Source organism: Oryx dammah, unplaced genomic scaffold, assembly GCF_014754425.2.
Source record: "Oryx dammah isolate SB20612 unplaced genomic scaffold, SCBI_Odam_1.1 HiC_scaffold_25, whole genome shotgun sequence".
NCBI classification, from domain to species: domain Eukaryota; kingdom Metazoa; phylum Chordata; class Mammalia; order Artiodactyla; family Bovidae; genus Oryx; species Oryx dammah.
Genome location: NW_024070209.1, coordinates 81,062,262 through 81,081,369, shown reverse-complemented (window position 1 = coordinate 81,081,369; position 19,108 = coordinate 81,062,262). Strand labels below are relative to the sequence as shown.

The window sequence follows — 19,108 nt, the reverse complement described above, 5'->3', positions numbered from 1 at the left end:
TGAAACAGTTCTGTATTATCGAATAATACACAAAGAACAGAGATTACTCAAAACTACGAAATCTCTAAATCTCATTTCTGCAATCTATCACTTTTTCTTTTACATCTAGTGATATTTGTTTTATATTAATCTGCATAAGTTACTATGTATACTATTTTTCTTTGGATTATGACATAATAATTCATGAAAATTATTAGGAAAATACATGATGATGGTTGATGTTAGGCTTACAATAACTGATTGCTTCTAAAATCAAAGAAAAGCATGAGCATATTAAAAAGATGGTTTTTGTTTTTTTTAAAAAAAATAATATATGAAAAGAAAGGAGGAAATGGTCTTTGAAGACTCAAGAGAAATGCAGAGACATTTGGATGTGGTTTAAGTATTACATAACAATCTTTATAACTCCCCTATCAACAAACTATAAAGAAAGTGAAGCTTTTTCATCATAATCTTTTAATTTTTGGAACTTACTTTCAAAATCCAGGAAAAAATGTGGGTAGTTTTCAATTTCCCTGGTAAGAACTTTGAGCAGGTTTCCCATCCCAGCAAGCCTAGGAGAGGGAACATAAAACCAAACACCATTAGCAGTATGAAAAACATACTTCTTAAAAGGTTAGCTATTTTTGAATGATTTGCATAAATACCATTGAACCCCTATAACTACATCAGAAGACCTAATAGAAAGTATTTTTATGCCAGGTGACAAGTGATAACTTAGCAATTAGTTATTGTTCAAGGAATTGGGTAATGGTCATAGGAGGCAGAGTTCAGGTGTATTCTAGATTTTTTTTTCCCCTTTCCCTTTCACTAATCCCCAGAATCCTTACAGTTAATATTTCATCCTTGCTTGATTTCTGTTCCATTGGTGTGGGAACATACCATGTCAATAGACAAGCAGAACAGTGAGGGCATTATTAAATTACCTATCCAGAAGGGTAAATTTCTCAAAGTTCCCAAGGAAAAGAGTTTAGAAAACAGATTTACACTCCCAGGAATCCCTTTTAGCCTGTACAAGAGGTCCTGTTTCCCAGGTAAGTCAGAGGTTCCTGCGATTTGACATTTCAATAGTTATGAGATTAGTGCTTCATGAAATGTAAAAATGAAAAAATATAACATCCAAAAAATTATTCTCAACGAAACTGCAGCCTGAGGCATTTGCAACGGTGAATCCAACCTAAAGAGAAATACAAATCTGTAACATATCTGCAACCCCAACCTGAAAGAATAGGGAAAATGTAGTTATTATTGATGACAGAGGATGAGAGGTTTGGATGGCATCATTGACTCAATGGACATGAGTTTGAGCAAACTCCGGAAGCTGGTGAAGGACAGGGAAGCCTGGCATGCTGCAGTCCACGGGGTCTCAGTCAGACACAACTTAGCGACTGAACTGAACTGATTTAAATAAATAGCAACATGTCTACTCCTCCCAGCTCTAGACATTAAACCTTCTTCTTCTTCAGGAGGCCATTGTGCCTTCATTCATTCTACACATATCTATGGAGCTGCGATCTGATGCTGGATGCTGAAGGCATTCCTCTAACTCGTGACTCAGACACCTCAGCTTGTGAGGGATCATGGAGCTCAGGGCTGTAATTTTCTATGCACATGACTCCTGATAGTGTTTATGTTGCTGTAGGAATTAACAACAACAACAACAACAAAAGCCACTGTAAGAAAGATGTGGTGAAAGAAGAATAAACCAAAAGGATGCTATGCATAAAAATACACAACAAGCAGTTCCCTTGGGTGCAGCAGGTGGTACAATATAGTCTCCATAATCCTCCCTCTGAGAGAATACTCACATTCACTTACAGATATCACCCAAGGTCACCCATGTCACTCATGTGAAGCTAGAAGGAGTCAGGAAGGACTGCTTGCAATCTGTCCTCCGTTTCCTGTTTAGCTCTGTTATCCAAGGCAAGGCACTGACTCTCTAAGCCTGTTTTCTCATCTATAAAAAGAGTTTTTGAAATGTATCTATTACATCAATTCATGGATATTAATGAGGTTAAAGATATAAAATGCCTAGCACAGTGCTTCTAAGAAGTGCTCAAGAAACTATGTGATAATTACCACTGTCATCATCATGATGATTATCTTAACACCTTCAAATACTTACTCAGAATTCTCCTGTGGAAGACAGATCAGAGAGGCGTCATGTGGCTCTAGGGAAGAGAACTAGAGCCAATGAGGGAATAACAAGGAAGATCTTCATTCAATGTCGTGAAAACATTTCTCACCATTAGGGTTGTCAGACTATTGGGTGATTTGCCCTGTGAAATAGTGAGTTTCCTGTCACTGGTGGTGGGGAAGTAGAAATTTAAAATATTGTGAAAATGAGTTGGGCAGAAGATTGGGATATATACTTCTTCGACCTTGCCGATCTTGAAACATATGAATATTTGGGCATGCGTGTGTGTGTGTTTGTGTGTGCTAAGTCGCTTCAGTTATGTCCGTCTCTGTGCGACCCTATGGACTGCAGCCCGCCAGGCTCCTCTGTCCATGGGATTCTCCAGGCAAGAATACTGGAGTGGGTTGCCATGCCCTCCTCCAGGGGATCTTCCCAACCCAGGGATCGAACTTGTGTCTCTTGTATTGACAGGCAGGTTCTTTATCACTAGAGTCACCTGGGCATGTGTGCACAAGTACACAGACACACAGTAGGAGGCAAACCCCATGCTCCTCTTGACCAAAAGAATCTTCCCTCTTTTATGTTCTTTCTGTCACGGTTTATTTTTTCCTCCCTTGTCTTGATTCGTTTTTCCTTTTAAGATATTTTTGAGCAAAGCCCTGTGTGAGACAGGTTCTGCCAAATTAAAACTCACAACTAGTGTAGTCCATCGTTGCCACTGGGCAATATTCACAAACCCTCCTGGGTCTCTAGGAAACAATGTGTTTCCAATTTAATGAACAATTCCAACTCAGACCCCAAGGCAAATCTTGCAGGAAGATGATTCTACTGTTTAGTAGCAGACCCGACTTTCATATAAAATGCCTTAATGGAAGTTAAATATTCTTAATTTCCCTAGTTTTGTGCTATTAACATGTCACAAGAGACCTGAATGAGTTTAGCTTCCTCCTAAAAGTCTGCCTTGTGTAGGATTTTACTGTCAGAATTCCTGGGTGGGAAATATGTTAAGCCTTTAAAATTAGTAACAGGCTGAAACACACATGGAAATACATCCAAATATTAGCCGGCTGCAGAGTGCTATCTGTTCAGAAGGTTACTTAGGCTGGTTGGCTGATGTGGTCAAATATCTTGAGATGTGATTCTAAAAACAGCCAAGGTCAGTTAACTGGAACTATTCTAGATTTCTAGATGTTGACATCTCAAACAGAAACTGTCTGGAATGATAAAATTGTGGGAACTTATGTAGCATTATGGAACCCAGAAGACATGCATTTCAATACAAGCTTCTTGAACAGATACAAAAACAGTTCATCTCCTTCATGGCAAAAAAAAAAATGTTTCTCTCCAAGGGGACAAGAACATGCACATTTTATTGAGTGCCCACGGTGTGCCTGGCTCTGTGCTTGGAGCTTTCACACACTTAAATTCACTAAAACCTTACACCCACTCTTTGGGTAGCTACAACTGTCTTCATTTATTGGAAGAAAAGGAGGTTCAGATGGTTAAGTATATTTCTTAAGATGACAGGAGAAAAAAAGATGGAGTCACATTTGAACTTGAGGGTCTGGGAACCCAATGTCCACATTCTTTTCCCCACAAGAAGGAGCCTGGGGCTTCAGACCCCTAGCAGGTCCCTGGCTGAGAACGCTGAGAGTCCACGGTCTGCAGAAAGTGTCTGCAGGATAACACAGTACTGTAGGTCTATGCTCCTTTTTCTGGGGACAGAGTCTACAGTTTCTGTTAAGATTCCAAAGCAGCCTGTTTCTCACTAGTCTTGCTCCACGTACAGGGAAAAACATACTTCTTGAGGAATTCATGCTTTCTGTAGGAATCCATGTCGGGGTGGAGTCTTCCAGAAAAGTTGGCTTCATAGAAGAAGTGAGCTCCACCCAGGCATGAAGGACCCTGGGAATTTGTAATGGCAGAGAGGAGGCCCCCAGCGGGGGGATGAGGGGTGAGAAGGGAACAGCCGACACAAATTGGGTGACTTCCCCAAACAGAAGGCTTATTCCTCAAGGTTTATTTACTTAATACAGTTTTGAAATGGATCCTTTCACTTTTTTTTTTTTTTTTTTCAAATTGAAGGAGGGCGTTTCTCTAGTCACGGTAGGAGTGTTAACAGTGTCTGTAAAGACAGCCCGCATGTCTCTGCCAAGGGAGGCGCTCATGTCTTAGTGGTGATGATTTGGGATGTATACTGGTGTTTTCTATGACTACTTTCTTGGCTCTCAGCTTAAAACCACTTCCATGGGAGTTGGCTCATAGGCTGCTCAGTAGAAAATGATGACTTTCCTAAAGAAGTCATTTTCTGCTAACACTCCAGTTCCAAAAATGAGAAGAGAAGCAAAACATGCACACAGACACCACACACACACACACACACACACACACACACACACGCAATTTTTTTTATCCTAATTATAACTCTGCTCTTGTTTGGAAGAAAAAAAATTAACAATAGGATTAGCTGTATTTCCAGAGTGTAAAAGCAAATAAAATCCACCGGAGGTGATTTTTAACAAATGGGGCCATCTCTGGTGAGGAAATTTGTTTACTAGAAGTAAGACATAGCAAAACTCAAGTGCAGGGCATGGGCATTGAGAATCCTGACCTTTGCCTGTGTACACCAACATTTCAATGCCCGATTTTCATGATTAGAGAACAAGCACTTAGAAAATTTCTTTTGTAGCTACAACTATTGCAAAGGAGAATTTCTAAGCCAATACCACCTTTCATCAATAACGAACAGAAAGAGAAAAAATAGAGAAAGAGCCCCACATGGTTTTATTTGCTAGTATTTTTCTTAAGGTCTGAGATGGTAAAGACTCAATGCCTCTACTAGAGAGATGGGTTTTCTTAGCATTTTGAGTGAGCCAATACCTTCCAGCATCTACAAATTTTTTAGCATCCCTGGTATAAAAATTTAAGAAATCAAAGACTTAGATTCTTTTATCTATAACTCCATAGTTTGGAGATTAAGAAGTTCTGTTGAGCCTAATATTTTTCTGTAACATAGTTATTAACATATAGTGAAAATGAAAGTGTTAGTTGCTCAGTCATGTCTCTTTGCGACCCCATGACCTGTAGGCCACCATGTGCCTCTGTCCATGGGATTCTTCAGGTAAGAATATTGGAGTGAGTTGCCATGTCTTCCTCCAGGGGATCTTCCCAACCCGGGGATAGAACCCAAGTCTCCTGCATTATAGGCAGATTCTTTACCAGGCTGAACCACCATAAGCCCTAGACAAATCATGAATACACAATTACATATATTTATATAACAACATATCTTTGTCAAAGATGTTTCTGGACTCATTTATCCTCAACATGAGCATGTGTCAAAGGCAGGGAAGGTGATATTGGACCCATTTTACAGATGAGAACTTGTGGATCAGGTACAATAAATGTCCTTTTCAAAGTCATCCAGATGGAAGTCCCAAATGTCATCAGAACACATTACACGTTAGAACTGGGGCCATCTTTTTAAAGCTCTTGTTTTAAGAAACAGCACTTGCCCCAGGACATTAGTTCAAAGAAGGGTTCAGAAGAGAGGTGTCCTGACTGTCAATCTCTTGCTCTGTCCACTAATGCAAAAAGTAAATGGGACATCAAGTTCATTTTTTTAAAGACATTAAAATATAAGGTACAGCGTGTCGCTGCCCCTGGAGAGTTTCTGCTCCATGCCAGTAGAGTCTCCCCAGAACATGCTAAACAGCTACTAAACAAGGACATCCCCACTGGTGATTCATTGCACTGGACACACTTCTCTCCTTCCTTGTCTAGATTATCCTAATTCAGACCCCCAGCAGAGCTTGTCTGCACCCTACAGAAAGCCCCCAGACTGATCCTCCTAATCCCAGTCTTCAGTTCAATGCAGTCACTCAGTCATGTCCAACTCTTTGCGACCCCATGAATCGCAGCACGCCAGGCCTCCCTGTCCTTCACCATCTCCCGGAGTTCACTCGGACTCACATCCATCGAGTCCGTGATACCATCCAGCCATCTCATCCTCGGTCATCCCCTTCTCCTCCTGCCCCCAATCCCTCCCAGCATCAGAGTCTTTTCCAATGAGTCAACTCTTCGCATGAGGTGGCCAAAGTACTGGAGTTTCAGCTTTAGCATCATTCCTTCCAAAGAAATCCCAAGGTTGATCTCCTTCAGAATGGACTGGTTGGATCTCCTTGCAGTCCAAGGGACTCTCAAGAGTCTTCTCCAACACCACAGTTTAAAAGCATCAATTCTTCGGTGCTCAGCCTTCTTCACAGTCCAACTCTCACATCCATACATGACCACAGGAAAAACCATAGCCTTGACTAGACGGACCTTAGTCGGCAAAGTAATGTCTCTGCTTTTGAATATACTATCTAGGTTGGTCATAACTTTTCTTCCAAGGAGTAAGCGTCTTTTAATTTCATGGCTGCAGTCACCATCTGCAGTGATTTTGGAGCCCAAAAAAATAAAGTCTGACACTGTTTCCACTGTTTCCCCATCTATTTCCCATGACGTGATGGGACCGGATGCCATGATCTTCATTTTCTGAATGTTGAGCTTTAAGCCAACTTTTTCGCTCTCCTCCTCCAGTCTTATCTCTTGCCCATTCATTTCCAGCTTTCTAAACACAAATCTGACAGTGTTCCTCCCTTGCTTAATATACTTCCAAGACTCTGCAGGACCCGCGGGATACAAGGCATGCAAATGGGTGCATTGGGTCCAGAAAAGCTGGCCCGCAGCCTCTGCTGGCTGCTCTGTCTCCTCTCTTCCTCTGGGCCAGTGGGCCCAGCACTCGTTACACCCTGCACTTCTCAAAAGCAGCCTGCCTTGTTGCCTCAGGGCCCTTGCCCACATTGCTCCTTCTGTTTACAATTAGAATGACAGCTAACATTTTAAAATGATCTGCAGGCCATAGCAATGAGAGCTTTTCATGTATTATCATATTTTAATTTTCACAACCACCATATGAGGAAGCAACTGTTACTATCCCAACTTTAGAGATACAGAAATAATCTTGGAGATTTAAAAAGTTTCTCAAGCCCCAAAGTCATAGAGCTGAGTTTGGACTCCAATTTCATCTGACCTCTAAGCACTGCCTCGACCACTGCCTCCCCGGAATTTCCTTTCAGTTATGAGTTTGGAAATAAGGGCCTTCAGAAGGAACCGCCTAAATCTTCCCTCCTCTTCGACTCCAGCTCAAAGAAAACAAAACCCACTCCCTTGGGTGAGCTCTGCTTCTCTTTGCTCACCTAACATGCTGTTTTTACTGTGTCACACGGCCTCCAGTATGGATGGTAATTACACACTTTCTCCCCAGCTCTGAATGTAAGGCCTTCTTGGGCAGGGCTGGATTTACGCCTCTTCGTATGCCCAGCACTTAGCACCAGGAATCAACACACAGTTATCACTGGCAAAGAAATCCTTAAGATTGTCCTGTCCAGTGATTCCAAAGCAAAATGAGGAAAAAAGGCTACAGCATAAATCTTGCAGAAAGCTGAAGTTATGCAAACAACTCTAGGCTACAGTGTTTTAATTTACTTTATAAAATGATAGAGATAGTTACATCCTAAATCCTCAAAGTTTATTTTGAAATTTTACAGGTTTATGAAATTCTAAAGACTAGAGGTCATTAACCTGGTCAATTACTCGGCCCAGCTGGGGAGCTGAGCTGCTGGTCTCTGCTCTGAGGCTGGTAGCTCCAGAACCATCCTACGACCTGCCTTACTTAGTTTTACCAGAAGTCTGACCTAATTCCAATGGAGCCTCGAGATTTCCCCACCTGAGTGGTGGAAAGAAGTCCATTTCTGGCTTTCAGAGTGTTTCTGGTGACTGGATATGATTTTAGGAGGGCTATTAAGACAATCTGCTCTTCAACCTGATCAGTGAGGTTCACAGTTGGCGAAATCTTGACAGCAGCCAGGGTGGCAGCTGATGCCAGTGACAGAGGAGGTCTGCAGGCTCGCCACACCACCCCTCAAAAGTGAGTGACCCCTCTGGCTTGTCTCCCTGGAACCATCCAGGGAGCAATCTGCGAGGGGAGAGTACAACCCCGATACATCAACTATTCACACAACTCGGGGATACTTTCTTCTAGTGATCACACAACCCCATCATACACCATGCATACTCCCTGACTGTTTAGAATGATAAGCAAAACTGATTGACTATCAGCCTATAATATATCAGGTACAAAATAGGTGGCTTAAAAAACTACTTCTCAACCAAGGGAAAGGTACATTTCTTAAATGTTAGAAGTACCTGTTGTTCTGGGAGGGAAAAATGTACCAATGGAATGCATGGAAGTAGTTCAGCCTATAAATTCCAGGAGCCTGAATCTGCTAAACCAGGTTAGCGATTTTAGATAGCTGGGCTGGGCTGGAATTCCCTGCCCCAGCTGCCACTTCTGCAACGAATTCGTAACGTTCTCTGTTCCATTGCCGAATGTGGTGCCAAGAATCCAACAGATGATTTCATTCCAAGACGAAGGAGGGAAACTAGAGTGAGTCTATTAAGCACTTTCATCTGACAATGTGTTTTTGAAACGTTTTAACACCACAAGTAATGGCACTCAAATGGGAAAATGCCTTGAATATTCTCATCCATCATTAATACCATGGTGTCCCTCAAAAGGGCTGGGCGTTCCCAGCGGAATATAAGCTGCTAGAGTCAAGTTGTAAGGCAATCCATGGGAATTCTCCAAAAAAATACCCAGAGACCATTACGGAGCAGAACGATTAAGCGCAGGTTTAAAATAGTTCTTTCCATATCTGAGTTCAGTTTTCTAAAATAGACTATTACCTCATCAGAGCTAATTTCCCCATAAACATCAATATTACAGCAGCAAAAAGTCTCCAAGAAATGAGGGCAAAATTAGATTCTTTTTTAGGGAATGAAAGTCAACGTGTTCCCCTCTGCCCCAATTTCCAGTACTAGTGAACATGCAAACAATCAACTTGCTTCATTATGGACCGGCCCACCACTGGGGCATCGTTAGTGAATTTGTTCCCTCCCACTTGTGAAATCAAGAACCTGGTGATGGGGAGCCTGCTTGATGAGCTTTCCCCTTTCCTAGAAAGAAGGCTGACAGTCGTAGCCCACTCAGCAGTAGTAGTGTTAGTCGTTTGGTCGTGTCGGACTCTTTACGACCCCAAAGACTGTAGCCCATCAGGCTTCTCTGTCCACTGGAAACTCCAGGCAAGAATACTGGAGTGGGTTGCCATTTCCTTCTCTAGGGGATCTTCCTGATCCAGGGATTGAACCTGGGTCTCCTGGACTGCAGGCAGATTCTTTACCGTCTGAATCACCAGGGAAGAACACCCAGGTCACTTCCCAATTTCAAAGGGAGAGTGACCCCGGCAGCAGCCCAGGGCCCTGAGCTCTAGTCTTGGAAATGCCTTCCACGGACTCAGTGGTGTTGGGAAAGCTATATATTCCCTTTCTCAGATGGCTTCGCTTCCGTTCTAGAACCCAAAACGGGCAAATGATTTAGATTAAACAGACTTGAGTTTCTCTTGGATAACAGATCTCCTTTTCCCAGAATTGCTTCTCGGGTACTTAAACCTACAGAAGCCAGGCTCCCGCTACTCAGAGCTGGGGCTGAGGACAAGTCTTGCCCTGCGCACTGCTGGCCAAGTCCTCCTCCCTGAGATGCTGGAGGACCTCCGTGCACCCCCTCATCTCTGAGTGGTCCGCCTTCAGTCTCCGCTTGCTCCATCTAACCTTTCAGTGTCTGTCTCCAATGACTGTCCTTTACACCTTTTCTCCTGCTCCTAGGTGAGACCCCCTGGACTGTGATTTTCATTCATACACAGAAGACTTCTCAACCTTTAGCCCTAAACTGGACCTGCCTCCTCAACTCCAGGCCGGTAACTCTAAGGGAATTTCCTGCAAGCATAACAATTTGGGAAAGGCCCTGATATGCTTAAGTTTGCTCTTCCCAAATGTCCTCCTCCTTCCTTGTTCAAAGAAATACCTCATTGCCTAATGAATTATGAGCCAACAACCCGAGTGTCCCCGAGGTTTCTGCATCTGCTGCCCGCCTTAAACCCAGTCTCTCACCAAACTCTATCCAGGTACTTTCCGCATTGACTCGAGCCCTGACACTTCTCTAAGCCCTTCTCCTGGTGCAATCTCTCTCCATCATCTTTGGTCACTACCTCAGGCTCTTTCTTGTCTTCTGCCAACCCAACACCAGATACCCCAAGCACCTCGGATTACACAGCAGACTCTGTGCCCATTACAGGAAACGTCCTGTGTAAAATGCACACTGGTGAACTAAATTTCTTCTATTTCCGCAATCTCACAATCCAGCCTAAAAAAAGGCTTTCCCCCAGTCCCAGTCCCTGTCTGGCTGGCTCTCATTCCATAGGCAGCTGGTCCACACATCTGTGCCTGAGGTCTCTTTGCCTCCATACTTCACTGCTAAGTCACTTCAGTCGTGTCTGACTCTGTGCGACCCCACAGATGGCAGCCCACCAGGATCCCCCGTCCCTGGGATTCTCCAGGCAAGAACACTGGAGTGGGTTGCCATTTCCTTCTCCAATGCAGGAAAGTGAAAAGGGAAAGTGAAGTCGCTCAGTCGTGTCCGACTCTTCACGACCCCATGGACTGCAGCCTACCAGGCTCCTTCATCCATGGGATTTTCCAGGCAAGAGCACTGGAGTGGGGTGCCATTGCCTTCTCCGCCATACTTCACTATCAGGGGGTAAAACATGACCTCTCAAATGAGGACACCATCAGGCATGCCGTTCATAGATGGGGGTCTTTCTGGGAAGTGAAAGCCCCCTGAAGAGTCCCACCCCTGCCAGAGTCAGGGACTAACCTGATTCGTAAGTCTAGGGTTTCAGACCCTGAGCTTTCTTAAACGGAGGTTGACCTGTGCACCAAAGGAGACTTTGGAGTTGACTCGAATGTCAAAGCATTAGGGGTATTACCTCCCAGTTCAAATTTATTGGGGGTTTTTATAGTTTATAGTGTTGCTCAGTCGTGTCCAACTCTTTGCCACCCTAGGGACTATAGCCCACCAGGCTCCTCTGTCCATGGGATTTTCCAGGCAAGAATATTAGGGTGGGTTGCCATTTCCTTCTCCAGGGGATCTCCCCAGAGATCGAACCTGGGTCTCCCGTGTTTCCTGTGTTGCTGGCAGACTATTCACTGAGCCATTGGGGAAGCCCAGGGTTGGGGGGAGAGGATGTCAAAAATTACACAAGTACCAACAAGTCAACAAAATCCACTTCATATACTGAAGACCTGAAGAACCAGAAGCCAAGGAAGGGCTGGTAGGATCCATCACATCTCAAGCTCATCCTAAGGGCCGAAAACCTCCTTTGAAATCTCAGAGGCTGGAGGGGCTCTGCTTTGGTCTCCAGTTTCTGAAAGGAGCAAGTGCCTTGATTTCGTAGTACCCTTCATTGCAAACCAAAGTAAATTTTAAAATAAAATCCTTCGTTTGAAACCCAAGCAAGGGGTGAAGACCATCACTGTAAGCTGGGACAGGGAAGGTGGGGTGGGGTAGGGGTGGGGTGTGCTGAGTTCCTGGAGACAGATCCTCCCCTACAGGGCGCTGCTTCTCAAGGTGACACCCTGGCCTGGAGGGATACTGGGTAGCCGGGTGAAAGGAGAAAAGCACTTTCAGTGTGAGCACTTCCCAAGCTGACTGTCAGAGTTAGATGGGTGCAATTTTTCACCTGGTACTGAAACCTGATCTGAATCGCTCTTTCAAGTTTCAGCTCCTCGGAACATTCTACTTTTCTCACATCAGAACACAGATGGTGCCCAGAGCTCTGGCCTCGTTCTTGCTTCTGTTTTTTTGGCTCATGTTGCTTCCTTTGCTTGTTAAGTCTTCCCCTCCCCTGGGCCTGTGGAGGTCCTATCTTTCAAGGCCCAAATCAAACATTTCCTCCCAGAAACCTCCTCCCTGACCTCCTGGCCTTGCTGTGAATTCTTTCAAGGGCTATGTCTTCATCTTCAGAATGTTACCCCACTCCTCCCAGTCCACTCCTCTCCCCCTTCACCCCTCCCCACCCAAACTCCAAGCGGGGGTCGGGCACACAGCCTCTGCACTGATGGCTACTGAAACAGAATGGGACTTTCCATACGGAGTCACTGCATATCTACAACCGTATGATTGTCAGCTGCATACAAGACCAACAGAGGAATTGTTGTTTAGTCGCTCAGCCATGTCTGACTCTTTGTGACCCCGCGGACTGCAGCAGCACGCCAGGCTTCCCTGTCCTTCAATTTCCTGGAGCTTGCTCAAACTCAAGCCCATTGAATCAATGATGCCATCCAACCATCTCGCCCTCTGTCACCCCCTTCTCAAACAGTAAAGAATCTGTCTATAATGCAGGAGACCTGGGTCAGGAAGATCCCCTGGAGAAGGAAATGGCAACACACTCCAGTATTCTTGCCTACAGAATCCCATGGACAGAGAAGCCTGGTAGGCTTCAGTGCATAAGGTTCATGGGGTTTCCAAGGGTCAGACATGACTAGGTGACCAACAGAGGAATAGGTGCGAGAAAATAAGCATTTCCCAAAACAGAGATATTGTGGGGGGCTCGACTCTGTTGTCTTATGATCACAGATGACTTGGAGAATCTGATGAAAAGCAGCCTTCTTAGAAAAATGCACCTATGCTCAGACCTACATGTTTCTTCACATGATTCCAGGAAGTACAACACACATGCTGACACTCAAGAGTAGAAATCTCTCATTTATTTTAAAATCGCCGATTCCATCGCATGGGCAGCCAGGCCGGGAGACAGTTCCAAGTGCGTGGACAGTGGACCACGCTGAAAAAGAAAAGGAGTCCTTCAGTGGCAACCGCACAGACTGTGGAGACTTTGGGCAAATCCTGTACTCTTCTGTTTTGGGGGAATCTCTTTTGTTTGCTTATTTTAAAAATATGTATTTATTTAGGCTGCACCAGGTCTTCAGTGCTGCATGAGGGCTCTAGTTCCCTGACCAAGGGATTGAACCTGGGCCCCCCTCCACTGGGAGTGCAGTCTTAGCCACTGGACCACCAAGGAAGTCCTAGGTTTTCGACTCTTTTGAATCTGAGCTTTTCTCATCTGTAAAATGCACATCATAATAGTTCCCAAACAGTGTCGTTATTGAGTGAGATAATGTACAGAAAGAGAGTGAGATAATGTACAGAAAGCAACGAGGAAAGCATCCGGCATGCCGCTAGCCTCCAGCAACAAATGGTCATTTTCTGCACCTCCTGTCTAGCATATGAAAAAAACTGCAACCACAATGCAAACAAGTCATTTCCCTTTTAGCCATAAATTCTGCACGGCTGCTTTGGAGCGAGGGAAGAAAGCGCCTGAGACCACCGCCTCGGCAAGGAGGTGAGGCGGGCGCGGCACGGCGGCTGCGGGCGCGCTCGCGTGGCGATTAATCATACAAGAGCCCATTTATGACAAACACAGGTCACTCCCTTTGCATGACAAGGCCTACGGGTCCACAGAGGCCCATTATCCAAAAAAAAAAAAAAAAAAAAAAAACCCAGAGCATTGTGGGCGACGCGGGCGAAGCCGAGTGCACACACACAAGCGGACATTGTGAGGCTGTTTGCACAACCCCGCGGTGCTCCTCGCGGATTTCCTGCCAAGGAGACATTTCCATCTCGCGGAGGCGGCTGCAGACGTTTGCTCATTCAATATGGCTTCAGGCCGCCGGCTGCGAGAGCCGAGGGCGTGGCGCCCTCTGCCGGCCGTCCTCGGAACGTCAACCTGGGAGGGGCGGAGGATAACGCAAGCCATTCTCAGCATTCCATCCAGCCTCTTCTCTCCCTTCTTAAGGACAACGGTGCAACGGGCATGAATTTTGGGGTCTGGAAAGCCTATAACATGCGCTGCCTGCAGGTTCTTGGACGAGCCCTGTCACTCCTCAGGTCTTACTTTCCTAGGTGGAAAATTCAGCTCTTATTTGGCTATGCGTGCTCAGCCACTCAGTCGTGTCTGCATCCCTGTGACTCCATGGACCCTAGCCCACCAAGCTCCTCTGTCCATGGGATTTTCCAAGCAAGAATACTGGAGTGGGTTGCCCCTTCCTCCTCCAGGGAATCAAACCTGTGTCTTCTGCATCTCCTGCATTAGCAGGCGGATTCTTTACCACTAGTGACACCTGGGAAGCGCCATTTGGCTGTGGCAAGCTTGAAAGTATATGATAGATACACTCAGCCAGTGTGAAAGAAATACCTGTATTCCCCTTCTCCACCTGTCTCCAGCAGGGTGGGTACTGTCATCTGATCTCTGGAACTAGGAAAGGAAATCAAGGGTAACATCTTGGCTTAAACTGTGGCCAGTGTTCAGATGTGTTAAGAGCATGTGACTTATCCTCCTGATGTATCGTCTGTTTTTTCAAACTGTTCTCTCTTCCTTGCTTTACAGTATGTGTTCCGTGTTGACGAGGACAGCCTAGACATGCAGTATGTTACCCAGCATCTGAAAGCCCCCATCTTCCGGACAAGTTCCTCAAAGGTGGGGGACAAGCTGATGGAAATACTGAGCTAAGCTGTCTTTCTCAAAGATAAAAGACTTCTTAAACTGAGCTGTGATGTTGAGCATAGCAACAAAAACACAAACTTGAGTTTGAATCCCAGCTCAACTATTTATTGGCTGGGGGGTCTTAATCAAGGTATTTAACAACATTGACTTACCCTCCCAGAATCGGAGCTTCAATATGAGTAAAACAGAGATGATTTCAACCTCTTCAAGGCTGGTTTTTAGAAATAATGACACAACATATATAAATGGCCAGATGCATTAATAGTAGTCGCCATAATTCCTCGGGTGGCTCAGTGCTAAAGATTCCACCTGCAATGCAGAAGTCATAGGAGACTCGGGTTTGATGTCTGGGTCGGGAAGACAATAGAGAAGGAAATAGGAACCCACTCCAATATTCCTGCCTGAGAAATCCCATGTACAGAGGAGCCTGGTGGGCTACAGTCTATGGGGTTGCAAAGAGTCAGACACAACTGAAGCGACTGAGAGCATAATACTATTCAGTTCAGTTTAGTTCAGTCGCTCAGTCGTGTCCGACTCTTTGCGACCCCATGAATCGCAGCACGCCAGGCCTCCCTGTCCATCACCAACTCCCGGAGTTCATTCAAACTCATGTGCATCAAGTCAGTGATGCCATCCAGCCATCTCATCCACTGTCGTCCCCTTCTCCTCCTGCCCCCAATCCCTCCCAGCATCAGAGTCTTTTCCAATGAGTCAACTCTTCGCATGAGGTTGCCAAAGTATTGGAGTTTCAGCTTTAGCATCAGTCCTTCCAAAGAACACCCAGGACAGATCTCCTTTAGAATGGACTGGTTGGATCTCCTTGCAGTCCAAGGGACTCTCAAGAGCCTTCTCCAACACCACAAAAAGCATCAATTCTTCGGCACTCAGCTTTCTTCACAGTCCAACTCTCACATCCATACATGACCACTGGAAAAACCATAGCCTTGACTAGATGGTTACTATCGTTATTTTTCTTGTTTTAGTCACTGGTCTTAGTGCTGCCCTTCTGGCCATGAAGAAGAATTTCCCTTTCTGACACAACTATTAATATCTGATGGCTTAAAATACCATGTTAGAAGATGTATGCTGATGACTTCCAAATTTATAACTGTCACCTTGACCTTGATCCCCTTGCCTGAACTCCAGACTCATTTATCTGATTAACTGCTTGACTTCTAACAGACACCTCACATGTCACACATCCAAAATTAAAGTTTTTACTTTTCCTTTAGGAATCTGCCCCCTCTCCAGTCCTTCTTCTCTCAGTAAATGGCATTTCCATGTCTTCAGACACTCATTCTAAAAACATCTGTGTCATCCTTGACTTTTCTTTCTCTTACACCCCGCATCTAAGCTAACAGGTGTCCATTCTCCCCCAAACTCCCTTCCCGTCCAGGCTGCCACACATAACATTGAGCAGAGTTCCCTGTGCTGTGCAGTAAGCCCTTGTTGTTTTCCATTTTAACTACAGGAGTGTGTACGTTAGGTCTAGGTCGGATACTCTTATTTGGATAACGAAAAAGGAGAAGTAGTCATTCCAGGGGATGGGAAAGTGCGTGGTCAGTGAGCCTGGTCCCAGTGAGGAACAGTATGAACCTCTAAAACAGAAACTGTGTTTTGGGGGAAAAGTAGAGAAGAGACAGGAGAACCTGCTGAGGACTGATTACATAGGAACTCTGAATCCAGAAAGTAGAAGCAAGGACACTCCTGGGGAAAAATGCAGCTTGGTGCTTGAGTGGGTTAGACGGTCCCTGTGTAACCCAGGGCCTGAAGGTCGTGGGAGCTACCGTGACTGTGAAAGTGAAAGTCACTCATTCATGTCCGATGCTCTGTGACCCCATGAATTAGAGTCCATGGAATTCTCCAGGCCAGAATACTGGAGTGGGTAGCCCACCCACTGGAGTGGTACAGGAAGTCACTGCCTCTCGTCCTAATCTCTTTTCAGCCACGTGTTCACCACGAGACCCTGGGGAGGGTCATCATCCCCTTCCCACTGCCCCCACCCCCCAGCTCTAGCTCTGAGTCTCATCCTCATGGTCTATAGCCCTCTAGGACTGGCTAGATGACCTGGAAAACTCCTCCTTGCTCCAGCATCCTGAGGTTTTAATGCAATGAGAATGTCCAACTATTTCTAAAAATGTATTCAGGCAACCTAAAGTTGCACCAGGAGCTACGTTAATTAGAAATGGGATGAGACTTCCATTTAAGAAACAGAACTGTGTGCTGACTGTTCTTCCACAGAGCCTCCCTGGTCTTGGGTCCATGGAGCCCTTTGGATTTCCAGCTATTTGGGAAGGATGGTGGGGACAGCTTCCCAACACTGGAGAACGCAACACGCTATCCGGAAATTGGCCACTGCGGCAGACAGAGAGTGCTTCTAGAGTTTACCTCTGAGAAAAAGCAGTAATTCAGCAATCAGGTAGAATGCCTAAATGACCCAAGAGGAATTTTTCTCAAGTCTTTGTATATTTCTGAAGGATCAAACATCATGATGTATGCAGATGCACTGACTGCAGCTAGGGCCTAGGGCCTTCCCTAGTAGCTCAGTGGGAAAGAATTCGCCTGCCAATCTGGAGACGCAAGTTTGATCCCTGGGTTGGGAAGATGCCCTGGAGAAAGAAATGGCAACCCACTCCAGTATCATTGCCTGGGAAATCACATGGACGGAGGAGTCTGGTGGGCTACAGTCCCTGGGGTCACAAAAGAGTCTTGTACATGACTTAAGGACTAAACAACAACTAGTTTTCATACATAGATAAAGTGGCTCCCAAAGTACCTAATAAGGCCATGCTTAGGCAGCTGGGTTTCATCTATCACGTGCATTCAAAGGTCTAATATGATCTTTAATTCAAACTTTTTTCCTTTGGAATTCCAGAAGCAACTGACGACCTCCCAGCCCTTGAAGCCCAAATCAGGTCTCACTGCAATGACGATAATAGTAAAACTGTAACATGAAGGGAGTAGGTAGGGGATAATTTGAAAACACTAAAGCTATGTCTGCTGACTTTCAAAAAAATTCCAAGAGATGGTGAAATGATGCTGTTAACTGCTGAGACTTTGGAAATCTACTTACTTTGCCCAGGAAATGGCAGTTGAAACAAGTAATGAATTCTTTCAACATGTTTAGAAATTACCAGTAACACTGAAGATTCTGGGTAGTTGGCAAAACTCTGTTGGTTCTGCTGAGTGATCTATCCACCTACTTTTCACTTCACATGTGACTTGATTCAGCCGATGCCCACCTCCACCCAATCCAACATCCCTCTTCTCCTTTGTCACAAGCTCCCAAGTTAGACCTGACTTCTTCCTTGTTCTGGTCCTAATATATACACTCTGTGTGTCCTGTAAATATTTCTCTCAAAATATAATATTCTTATGTGTCTCCTGAGCTTCCTGAAGGCAGGTGTTAATCAGTGGTCCAGCGTCCATACCCAGCACAGCCCTTAACAGAGGACAAGAACGTTGGCGCATAGTCAGAGAAGTAAAGGCGCAAACATCTGCTCTTCTTAGAGACCAGAGCTACATAAGCCAGGGCCCCTGCAGTGGCCTGGCAGCAGAGAGAAGCCATGTTTAAAGGTGACTATCAAGGACTTTCCCTGGTGGTCCAGGGGTTAAGAATTCACCTTCCGATGCAGGGGGTGCACGTTCAATCCCTGGTCGAGAAGCCAAGATCCCACATGCAGCGAGGCAACAAAGCCTGCACACTGCAGTTGGAGAGCCTGTGCATTCTGGAACCCGTGCTCCACAACAGGAGAAGCCCATGTGTGCAACGAAGACCCAATGCAGCCAAATACAGAGAGGTGGCTACAAAGGCTGGAAGGTTCTAGTGATGACCGGTATCTGGGAAGAGGGTGGAAGAGGGGAGAGGTCTCCTCTGGCTGGAAGAAACTGGGAGGACTTCCTGCAGGAGGGGCTGTGGAGCGGGAGGACAATTGCTTACTCAGTTGTCAGTGGGCCTTTGGTGGCTGCGCAGGTCTGGGGTTGGGAGGATGGGAAGCCCCAAGTCCCCCATGGCTGAAATGACATTCTCTGTGGATAGAGAAGAGAGGCCTTTGGAGTGACAGCTGGGCAGAGGCCTGGCCGTGAGACCTGTTGGCACATCCATCTTCGGATTATGATGACGTGGTGGGACCAGTCTTCCTAGGTGGCATTTAAAACTGCTACAAAGATGGTTCTCTGCCAAGCAAACTTATGTCCACCACCAGCCAGGGGCCGGTGCCACTGCTGGTGCCAGTCTGGGGCTGGTCCGGGGCAGGGGCCTGCCCTCTGCTCCTCAGCCCCCCTGGGAGCCCTCTTCCAGCACCTTCCCTCAGTTTTGCCATTCTTGTTCACCTGTCTGCCTCTTATCCTAAAGGATGAATCCTTACAGCACAGGGACCGGGACTGACTCATGTTTGAATACAAAATAGGCCATTCAGGGAATACATATTTCCAAATACATGGAAAAGTGAGTGGACAGAAGAAGGTGTGG

At 45.5% G+C, this 19,108-nt stretch overlaps 1 protein-coding gene across 2 annotated transcripts in view; it reads right to left on the bottom strand.

The window, feature by feature from the left end:
- Positions 1-19,108, bottom strand: part of CYRIA (CYFIP related Rac1 interactor A) — a 101,999-nt gene that overhangs the window by 27,505 nt on the left and 55,386 nt on the right. For both annotated transcript variants that reach the window (XM_040225018.1, XM_040225019.1), the window contains exon 3: positions 475-554. In XM_040225018.1, coding sequence (XP_040080952.1) covers positions 475-544 — 70 coding nt within the window. In that variant the 5' untranslated portion in view covers positions 545-554. The remainder of the gene's footprint in view (positions 1-474; positions 555-19,108) is intronic.